The following is an 11,986-nucleotide window of genomic DNA, read 5'->3' on the forward strand; positions in this document are numbered from 1 at the left end:
CTAAGTGTGCAGTGGTGCGAGTCAAGAGGATGCAGGTTCAAATGAATACAATTTATTCAACAATGTGCATTGCAGAAATAGAATGATAATGTGTTACAAGGATTACAAGGTGTAATATGAATGGCTATACGCAAATGGTGCACAGGAGGTCGTATTAGCAAGTCTCCTCGAACCATTCCATGTTTCCCTCTATGTACCCAGGGTTTACAGTAAAACAAATCATCAAATAAAGAATCACAAGACGGCGGTAACAACAATGGCCCTGCTGATGTTACCTCTGTATGTCCAACAAACCTGGTTAACATTTGTAGCACAGCTGGATGCTGACTTGCAGGTAACTTGAATTACCTGTGGTTTTTTCCGACAAGATATTTATTCAGCAACCAGCGTACTACACCGCTAATGACACCAAACTATCTATCTACTATCTACTATCTAAAGACAGTAAACAATGTATGTGGAAAATTGCAGAATTGCACAGAATTGCAGCACAATGATGGCTGACAAGCACTGTCTTCTTATCAAGCCTTGCTGACCCTGTGTCAACATGGTCAACACAGTTTCCTTTTGGGGGTAAAATGCCCTACAGTGCTCAGTGAGCATAGTTTTGTATTATAATTATTTCTCATTTTGGTGCTGATATGATGTATTAACACATTTCTCTCATTCAAGCCCTAGAAGTAATTAAGCGTTTTAGTTCATATTTTATAGATTTATAGACTCCGTGCAGCCTGAAGGCCTTGCATTAATTGAGGTTTTGTAACTCATGCGTCGTATCCCTCTCGTGCCCATATGCAAAGCGCAGTCTTCCGAGTATTTTCGGACGTCGATTGCTGTCGATGAGCATATGACTTATTACAGTTGATGATATATGCGCCGCAGTGGGGTATGGAAAAGTAGTGATGTCAGGGAAAAATTAATTGGCCCAACTGAGAATACCCGCCACAGTAAACAACCATATATCATTTCAGAAATGGCATATTGAAAAATTATGAACTGAAGAATAAATAATACGTACAGATCAGAGCGCCGCACGACTAAAAAAAGACCCGATAATGGCGGTAATTGATGCCTCTGTCGCTCCAGCGCGGCGCGAGGCACAATACACAAAACGCCAATGGTGTACGGAGAGACCGCGCCAAAGAAAGCTCCGCTACAGACACACTTTTCCATTGAAGCTGATTCGCTGTGTGTCCACCCTCACAATGAGCCGCATTCAGCCCTGCGCGCGTCTGACACTAATTACGCAGTGCGCGCTTGTCTTCAGTCGAGCCAGAGTACTGGGACGATATAGAGAGAGAGAGAGAGAGAGAGAGAGAGAGAGAGAGAGAGAGAGAGAGAGAGAGAGAGAGAGAGCCAATGTAAATGTTCACTAAAAAGACATAGCCTTTCTTCCATTAAATTGAGGACGAAAGATCCCTGAGTCTGAACTGTGCTGAACGTCAGGATGGTGCAGCCAAAATACAATTACAATTTGCAATTACAATTACAAAGCAAAGATTACACTGCACATGTCGACTGTGCAGTCTAATCCTTTCATGAGCCTATCCAATAAATATCTTGGTGGCACGAAAAAAAAATTCCCCCAAATAAATAGAGCACTGCTCTGTTGACACCCTTACTTTCAAGGATTCTATCCATGGATGACAAACTCAATTATAAAGGCACAGCTGGTATAAATAACCCCACCAGCAAGGAGTCATAAAAAACAAAATGAAGGTGAGTATAGAGGATAGGATTTGGGGAGGAAGTAGAATGCCTCTTCAGTTAGCATACAGTTTTAACCAGAAGTGCCATCCAGGAAAAGATAAAACAGTGTGATCAAACAGGATCAGTATATACACAGAGTCAGAAAGTCTGGCATGTTCTGTGAGGCACAAGATGCCTACCCACCGTGCTCTCTGTACCGTGGATGAATACGGTCTTCTAGGGCCCCCAGGCAGAGTAGCTGCCACATATCTGCCATGCTTTGACGTACACACCCTCAATGAGCAGAGCTGGCCGGGGCAGCACTGGGGGAAGATCTGTCTGACTGCAGCCTGCCATCTGCTGTACATCCACAGCTAAACAAAGACAAATGCAGAAGCACACTGATGCACCTTTCCTGACCAGAGGAGTCAGGACATAATGAACTCTGTACAGCGTATTAGTGTAGCGGTTTTTACAGAGGCACTGCCACACAGATGCTTCACACAAACATTGCAGAAAAACAAACGGAAAAAAAAACAGAAAGGTAGAAAGAAACTGCCCAAAAAGTGATGAGAAGAACACCTCAGAGGAAGAAATCTTAGGGAGGAATCAAAAATATACCAGTGACCCTGGGACCCCTCCCTTCCCCCCACCCATTTCTTTATTATTTGTACCAACATCCTATAGATTTTACCACAAACACCGGGACAGAGATATAGCTGATGCTGTCACCCAGAACTAATATTGGGCTGTCTATTATACAAGATAATTGAATGTTAAATACCTGGTTACAATCAGCTCAACCACAATGACTAGCCTGTTCACCCAAACAGACTGCCAACGATGAGTTATTTTTCTCACCACTGTTTGACTGGGATTTGTTGAGGTTTTGCTGTCTTTCCTAATTTCCCTTTTTCTTGGCTTCATGCAAAGCATGTTGCAACACTGTCTATGTAAAGAGATGCATACAAATACAATTTACACTTTTATTTTTATTTATACTTTACCTTTGAGGATTTCTCACTCGCAAATTCGCTAGATATGTATGGATACAACACAGGTCTAACTGGGCCAGTAATGTGTGAACCCATGTCAACACATGCAGCTCTCTCACCACCCACAGTGCCCCAATTACACCAGTGAGTTTTTATTCCGCTCATTCGGTTCTTACTCGAAGAGAGCGTTTTCTTTATCGTTCATTGCCCTGTGGTATCGATCCTCCCGTGTGCAATCTTCCACAGATAATTAACTCATCTTCAGTGACGGCTCTTTTTATTTCATCCATTCAATTCCCCCGCGGAAACTAAAACGCCGTCAAAAAATCTTTACAATCCGCACTGATTGTTTGTGGTGTAGCATAAAGAACACATTTAAGTGCCGTAGTCCGACCGTTCATGTCCCCTCCGATGGCTGTCTGATTACAGCTTTGTGATTAAAAACCAATAAACTGCGCCGCGGAGAGGAGAGAGAAAAGAGGTTGGGTGGCGGGGAGCAGACAAGGGCCCAAATACTGCCGATCCGATGCCCTTGAGCAACATACTTCTGCATTCTACTTCTGTAATTATCCAGCTTTAAATTAATTGTATGCAAACGACGTCTCTCGTTTTTACAATTATTTCCGCATGTGTATTTCCAATATACATGATACCTCGTGTAAATTGCTGAAAGGCGTATTTCTTCACTTTGAAGGAGGTAGGCTACCGACTCCTATATGCTTCAAGTCTTTACGCTAAGATGACACGTTTTGATAACATAGAAACCGAGCCGGTGAATGCCGAAAATGTTTGTGCATTCCTTTAAGTTGCTCAGTGCCCTGTCTAATCTACTCTTAACAGAGTTAAAGCAACTCTCACAGTGTCTATATGAGTGCGCCCCGGCCACAGTGGACTCATATAGACACTGTCAGAGTTGATTTAACTCTGTTAAGAGTAGATTTAACCCTGAATATTGTATTTACAAATGTCATGACAAGAAAGTCTCCTGAAGTCTGACACTGTTTTTTTTTCTTTGTCTGCTCCCAGCTGTAAAATCCAGCTATGGCCAGTTTGAAATGGCCAGTTACCAGTTGTTTCAAAACACAGCTTCAGCTGGTCAAACCATGTTGAGTGTGGAGCTGGTCTGAACTGGCCAACCAGCTACCAGCTATTTAAAAACCTTTTTTTTTTTTCTTCAAGAGGGAGTACGTCACTCTATTATATTCAGCTAAGAAAATAAAGTACGAGTGGATATGATCTCGTCGTATCATTATGATGTGCTAAAATAATACCGTAATTAACATATTTTAGCTATTAGCTCCTCCCCCATGCTTAGGTATGCATTGAGATGCGTTTGGCCGTGGTCACATGGCCCGTGTTTGTTTGTTACTCTGCGAGGGAGGGGCTGGGTCAAGACATTTGTGCAGAGACTTGATGGGATTTTTTTTTTATGTCTGTACAAGAGAGGAGATTACCCCGAGGGGAACATAATCTACATAATCAAAAATCGGCGCTTGGCCATAAAACATGGAAGTCCCAGCGGTGAACCTCAAGGTAACTTCCTTTATTTTAATTAAGTATTACGGAAGTTATTATCCTGGAAACCAGAGCTATGAGGTTTGCTGGTTACAGTTTGTATGACTATTTTCTGAAACGTTAACTGCAGCAGAATGGATAGATCTAATCGCAGTCGTATAACCATGTTGTGGTGTTAACTTTATCTGTAGTCGTGAACAATCTGATGAAATATTATTCCCATATTAGCTGCTAATTATTTTCCTTCGAGCCATACACTGTTTTTTTTTCAATGTTGTAATAGCCTACGTTTTGAATTGTAATACTTGCAATGCTGATAGCGGTCCAAAACGCTACTGTACATGACGTGTTGTTTTTCCCCGTAGGCCATAGTTCTGGTGCACTGGCTTCTGACCACCTGGTGAGTAGGTTGGTAAACTTTCTGATTTGTCACACTCGTGTGGAATTTCACTTGTTGACCGTTTCGACCGGAGGGGCTGTCCCAGTCGAGCAGTGGACGTGGGGGTGATGTAATGACACTTTGCCAGAGTATAGCCGACGATGACACATTTTTATTTTCTACATTAAAATACGCATGTTGACGATTGTTAAGAATATTCATTAGATAAAAAAACCCCCCAGTAAATCTCTAGTTTGTGCTAGGCAGTATATTATTATAGTACTCTCTAAGTGTTAACTCATTTACACTTTGAGAAATTGCATCACATACCAAATAATTAAAATGACCTTAATTTTGGGTCAATTAGCAGTTATTTACTTTATGTTGAATAAAGCATTAAACCTCTAATCCTAAAGCCAAACATATGTGCGTAAATACAATAAATGCCCAGTTTAATTTCCGTTTCCACTGTAAAACGTCCTTATGACAGTGTCTCTTTAAAATGCACTATACGAATAATATTGAACGGAATTGAAACAAAATGTTTAGCATTTGCAAAGTTAGTTACAGGCTATGCTGAAATCTCATCAGGCTTTTTTATTAGCTGATGTTGATCTCTGCTGTTAGCGCACGGGCCTGTTGGTCGTTACACATGGGCCTCGTTAATAAGAGGATCGGTATTTGCATAGTTTCCTTTGTATCTTAAAATAAGTCCATGTGACATGGTTCACACGAACAAGGAAGGCTCATTATTTTATTCCTATTTGGTCGCAGCTACCACTATTTTAATATGCCATATTGAATAAAAGGTTTATTGGCCTGCAAATCGCTAGAGCTGAACTGCTGAACTGAGTATTCTCACTCTCTCTCGTATTTCCCGAACAGGGAATAGTGATGGATGATGTGTGTCTACCCTGTTTGCCTGTGTATGCTTGTGTGTATGTGTCCTGCACAGGGAATTCGTGTGTGTGTGTGTGTGTGTGTGTGTGTGTCCTGCACAAGGGATTTGTGTGTGTGTGTGTGTGTGTGTGTCTTACAGAGGGGATTCATGTGTGTGTGTGTGTGTGTGTGTGCGTGTGTGTGTGTGTCTTACAGAGGGGATTCATGTGTGTGTGTGTGTGTGTGTTTTGTGCAGGGGACTAATGTGGGTGTGTGTGTGTGTGTGTGTGTGTCCTGCAGAGGGGGTTCATATGTGTGTGTGTGTGTCTGTGTCTTGTGCAGGGGACTAATGTGTGTGTGTGTGTGTGTGTGTGTGTCCTGCAGAGGGGGTTCATATGTGTGTGTGTGTGTGTGTGTGTGTCTTGTGCAGGGGACTAATGTGTGTGTGTGTGTGTGTCCTGCAGAGGGGGTTCATATGTGTGTGTGTGTGTCCTGTGCAGGGGGTTCATGGCCTGGCTGCCCTCCTCCTACGCCTGGGGAAACTTCAGCGTGCTGGGGGTGGGGGTGTGGGCCATCGCCCAGAGAGACTCTCTCGACGCCGTGCTGATGGTGAGGCAAAGCCCGAGACCTTCTGTTCCTGTAATAATAATGATGATGATGATGATGATGATGATGATGATGACTTCGCTGCCGCTTTCATCATCCAAAGCGACTTACAGTTGATTAGACTAAGCAGGGGCCAATCCCCCTGGAGCAATGTGGGGTTAAGGGCCTTGCTCAAGAGCCCAACATCTGTGTGGATCTTATCGTGGCTACACCGGGGCTTGAACCAACAACCTTCCAGGTTCCAGTCACTTGTGTTATGATGCACAATAAACTGCACAGTCATTTCCCCAGAAGTGCTGCAGCCTACTGATAATGCATGTGACTCCCCTCTTGTGCATTGAATATGATTTTAAACAATCTTGAAGTGTAGGCTTTGTTGTTGTTGGTCATGCGGAAAGCTAATGAGGTACTCAACAGAGCGGTGTGTCTTTCTCATTAAATGTAGTTGTTGATAAAAGTATTTTTCTAAATGGAATTTATTGAGACCAATGATCCGTTTCAAGGAAAGTTTTGCATCCCACCAATTTTCAGCTCAACATCCACCACTGCCCTAGATATAAACACACACACACACACGCACACATGCATACACACAACATACACATGCACACACACTCACGCATACACACACACACATGCACTCATGCATACACACACACACACACGCACACGCTCACACACACACACACACACACGCACGCACGCACACACACACACACACACACACTCCTGAGCATCAGCTCCTTCCTCTCTCCGCAGTTCCTGGTGGGGATGATGATGACGCTGCTGACGGACGTTGTGCATTTCGGCGTGTACTACCCCCTGGCCGAGGGCCTGGCGGAGAGGAACCGGGACACCTTCCGCTTCAGCGTGGGGATGGCCATCCTCAGCCTGCTGCTCAAGCCTGTCTCCTGCTTCTTCCTGTACCAGATGTACCGTGAGCGGGGTGGAGACTACAACGTCAACTTTGGTAGGTGGACTGCCAGATAGCAGAGATACATCAACCCACTCTCTCTCTCTCTTTCTCTCTACATCTCTCTCTCCATCTCTCCCTCTCTCTTCTTCTCTCTCCATCTCTCCCTCTCTCTTCATCTCTCTCCATCTCTCCCTCTCTCTCCATCTCTCCCTCTCTCTCTTCATCTCTCCCTCTCCCTCTCTCTTTCTGTGGAGTGTTGAATGTTTCTTGGAGATGAAATGCATTCACCTTCTTTAACGTCACCACCAGAACGTTAAAGCTCGATGATCTGGGCAGAGGTCAGACCGTTAAACCACCAGTCAGGCGTATTAGCACCAACACATGCTCTGTGTCCCTGCTCTGGACTGTCACACAGCAAACGCTTGTTAAGATTACATTACTGTCTCCATGAGTGCTGTTCCGCCTTGTTAGACACGTTCGCTCATCTACCAATCGGCTGCCATTTTGTGTAACGGTTCGCAAATGACGCTGCTGGGAAACTTGTTGTTGTTGTATATGAACCGGTTTTAACACACACAGCCACCATGTATTCTGTGGAATCACAATAGTAAAATTAACAGCAGTATTTAATCTTAAAGGTAAACACTAATGCTGATCTCCAGAATGTGTTGTCTAGGGCCAGGTCACGTGAGTCAGCGTCGTATAGTAGGAAAGCTTGGGCGTCTTTGCTTTGGATACTGGCTTGTGGAGTCTCTGTGAATATGTCACTACTGTAATGTGCAGCATTGTGATTAGCTGTGCCTTCTATGTTAGATATCCATCCAGTCCTCACACCTCTAATTTATCATCAGTATTCTTTGTCGCACAAAAATAGAACCCCCTACCCACCCCCGTCACTAGTCAATGACCCTGGCAGTATTGTGTAACTGCCACAGTTTAGCTACTACATTCACTAAAGGCCTAACAGACACCTTGAAACCACACTGGTGTTGATTAAAATGCCACAGTTGATTAAAAAAAAAGTATAGATTTTTCTTTTTTTCTTGGGTTGGGGGTGAATTTTTTTATATGCTTGTTTTTCATTTTCTAATCAAGAAATCTTGTGAAATTGTATGGTAAAATATATATGGGGTACCTTATGCAGTGTATAACTAATTTACCTACATGCATTGCATAAGTTGAAGTCAGTATATTTATTTAAGTATTCCCTTTTTGCCATTTACTCCCTTGGGATATTTAATTTACCTTTACCGGGTATAGGCACACACAGTGCATACATTTTAATGTTACATCACAATGTCTTGAAAACACATCCTCAGTTTTCTCCTGGATGCCTGCTGAGGTGGTGTGTAGCAGCCTTGTGTTGTCTCTGTGCCCGCCTTGTTCCCCATGGTCGCCATCACCTTCCCCCGCTCTCTAACCTCATGTCCTGACTCCTGACCCCTCATTGGCTGCGTCTCAAACTGAAGGCAGTCGCCTTGGTGCCTCGTTGCCTCGCTGGCTTGATTAGTCCGACAAAGACATCTTCGCATGTGCTTATGCGGCACGATAATGAGATGCACTTTGAAGCCAGGAAGACATCAGAGTCAAAGGGATGTGATTCTGTGATGACAAGCTATTTAGCTGCCTATTTCGCCTAGTTCATTTTTTTGAAATGTATCTTAAAAAGATACAATTTCAGTGTGTTAAGTAATTAAAATGTATGTTAAATGTGTCAAGTAATTAAAATGGGACGACACCTGATGCCTTCCTGCCTAATACTGCCTAAGAAGGCATCATTTTTTGCCGTTGAGACGCAACCATTGTGACCTCATTTCGACCTCTCTGTGACCTCTCGTTGTGACCTCTCGTTGTGACCTCACTGTGACCTCTCATTGTCTCCCATCTGCTGACACCGCCCTCTCTCTGTGTCTCCTTTTGGACCGGTCCCCACGTCCCGAATCTTGGCCCTCAGAGTTGGAGACGTCAGTGGACAGTCGATGCACCACGGATAGTGCCGACAGTGCCCTGCCCATTCGCCACTACTGAACCCTGAACCCCGAACCCCGAACCCTTCCTGCCTTCCTGAGCAAAGGCTTGACATCCGTAACCCCGCTGCGCTCTGTTCCTCTTTCCCATTACGTTATTTATATGTGTAAGAATGATGTGTTATCACTCCAATTTGGAGAAGTAAAGCTGTTTAAATAAGTGTTGCAGTGGGAAAATGTTATTGAGTAGGTCTATGTTTTTAGCGATAAGCAATGGAGGATTTCGTGTTTTTGTGCAGCCACTAGGGACAATGATGGAACAATATTGATAATTATTCACTCTTAACTACAATTCCCAGGGAAAGTATCAGTCGAGGGTGAATGGTAAATGAATCATGAGGACATGTCCCTATCAGACAATCAAGCAGGGATTCCCCATCATGCCTTGTCATACTGCGATTGGACAGCTGAAGAGTTCCATTTCCTGTGTTGCTCCATGTCTTCCCTGTTGTTTCAATCTGTGCTTCTCCTCGCTCGATGTGTAACTGGCTGTGTGTACCACTGTGTAGATTCATCACGACTGTCAGAAAATATCACCCTGTCTTGAGTTTGTTTTTCGACTTGTCACCTTGCTGCAGAAGATACGCATGCGCTTTTTGTGTGTGTGTGTGTGTTTTTGTTCTAAACTTTTTCATTCTTTTTTTTTCTCCTGACCTTTTTTTCAACTCATTTGGTCTTGCTCAGGAAGACAAAATGGTGGCTGTTTCAAACAATCATCACACAGGTTTGAGGAAAAACACTGATTTCTTTGGTCATTAATTGACCTTCAAACAGGGATTAAGATGTTTGTTTATGAAATCGATCCATCTGAATGTTTTCCCTTCTATTAAATGTTATTTATCTTAAAGTATTCTTATTTTCATTTTTGAATACGTTTTGGGGCGACTTGATGTGGCGTTCATCACTGATAAATCCTCCTGCCTCCTTCACTGTCTCTCAGAAATGGAGTGAATGTTTGTGATCACATTGGTTCTTTTGCTTATTTACCAGCCTGATTCTGAATATATAATGTTGGCCTTTTAAGGTACACATTGAGGTACTGAACATTCTTAGCTGCATTTGACGAAGATGGTAGCACTGAGAAATTTGCCTCTGGCTCCAAATAACGAAATTAATTATCAACGGTTCTTAAAAGTGCATTGATGGGGAGGGAAAATCCGGCAGCTTTGGACAGCAGAATTGGACAGGGTTGCACAGGTCTGGCAAGCGTAGAGGAGATTGTGAGAATGTTTAAATGCTGACTGTTTCTGCACCACAGCAGATCTCAGAATGAGCCCCTCACAGGAGAACGGTCGGGAGCTGGGGACTTGCAGAACCGGCAGGAAGGCTGAGAAAAGGCCCATCGAGGCGACCTACTGCGATCTCCCGGTGGACAGAGGCACTGTTGACGTTAACGCTTTGGGGTCGATCGACGAAAAACTGAACAAACTGGACATCCTGGACCTGCTCAGGTCAGACACGATGGAGCTGAAGACCAGTGTGGAGTACAGCCACTACCTGATTGGACAACTGAGGACTGAAAATCACATGAGCAAAGGTACAGTTACATTTTGGAAAATTAAAACTTTATTCCACACTCTCTGAAATAGTGCTAAAAAAAGAAGTTACAAATGCTTGAAGCTGGGTAGAGACAGTTGGGTCTGGGGACAACAGAGGAGTTGGTACGGTTCAGTTGCATAAAACTACTACTACTACTACTACTACTACTACTACTGCTGCTGCTACTATTACTACTACTACTACTAAATGGTAAATGGTTGGAATTTATATAGCGCCTTTATCCAAAGCGCTGTACAATTTATGCTTCTCATTCACCCATTCAGACACACACTCACACACCAACGGCGATTGGCTGCCATGCAAGGCGCCGACCAGCTCGTCAGGAGCATTTGGTGGTTAGGTGTCTTGCTCAGGGACACTTCGACGCGACCCAGGCGGGGGATTGAACTGGCAACCCTCCAATTACCAGACGACTGCTCTTACTGCCTGAGCCATGTCGCCACACTACTACTACTACTACTACTACTGCTACTATTACTACTACTGCTACTACTGATACTAATACTACTACTGATGCTACTACTACTACTACTACTGATACTACTGCTACTACTACTGATACTAATACTACTACTACTGATACTGCTACTACTACTGATCCTACTACTACTACTACTACTACTATTACTGCTGCTGCTACTACTACTACTACTGATACTACTACTACTACTACTATTACTGCTGCTACTACTACTACTACTGATACTACTACTACTACTACTACTACTATTACTGCTGCTACTACTACTACTACTGGTACTACTACTACTACTACTGCTGCCGAACTGATCCGGGGTCAGAATGATCGATGAGACGTTCTTGAATTACAGATTACAGAATACGGTCTCCTTGTGTGATTTTTCTTCTCCTATGGTTTAGCAGTGCAATATATGGTATGGCTTGATTAGCAAGCTGATGTGTCTTTGCATAAAAATGTGAGATGACAAAAGTGAAGTTTCAATCTTCAACAACCAACCACTTTAATAAGTAGAGTTGAACGATCCTAATTTTTTCTGCTTAAGGTCAGATAACATTCCTCTCATGGGAACTGTAGTCGTTTTTTTGCATCTGAATTTATGGATGCAGGAATTTCAGGAAGTTTGATTAATTGTCAGCGATAAACAGTCTGAAGCTGTCTTATTTTTATTGTTTGGTGTGCTAAGTCTTTTATTTAAATCACACAGTGATTTACACCCTTTATTTTGGGATATACAAAGTCCCACTTTGATATGAGTATCTGAACAGCCGTGGCTACACATCTCTTTAAGCAACAATTGAAAGGCGCTGATGAAAAGCTTAATCATTTGAATCACTATGAATTCAGAGGGATACAGTATACATACATACATTGCTTCTTTTAACTGTGAATAATTGGAATATCTCAGTCTACTCATGTACTTTGTCATGGGCTGTAATCAAA

At 43.1% G+C, this 11,986-nt stretch overlaps 1 protein-coding gene across 2 annotated transcripts; it reads left to right on the top strand.

The window, feature by feature from the left end:
* The first annotated feature begins 4,093 nt into the window (after positions 1-4,093).
* Positions 4,094-9,748, top strand: LOC133139410 (type-1 angiotensin II receptor-associated protein-like). Of its 2 annotated transcripts, none has more exons than XM_061258933.1 (5): positions 4,094-4,217; positions 4,565-4,599; positions 5,958-6,066; positions 6,823-7,033; positions 8,934-9,748. In XM_061258933.1, exons 1-5 carry the CDS (start codon positions 4,191-4,193, stop codon positions 9,005-9,007), a joined length of 456 nt encoding a protein of 151 aa, XP_061114917.1. In that variant the 5' UTR covers positions 4,094-4,190; the 3' UTR covers positions 9,008-9,748. The 2 variants fall into 2 exon arrangements, with proteins under 2 accessions (XP_061114917.1, XP_061114916.1); XM_061258932.1 differs by having other exon boundaries at positions 6,823-7,032; positions 8,900-9,744.
* The last annotated feature ends 2,238 nt before the right edge of the window (positions 9,749-11,986 follow it).

This window comes from Conger conger, chromosome 10, assembly GCF_963514075.1.
Source record: "Conger conger chromosome 10, fConCon1.1, whole genome shotgun sequence".
Classification (NCBI taxonomy): Eukaryota; Metazoa; Chordata; class Actinopteri; order Anguilliformes; family Congridae; genus Conger; species Conger conger.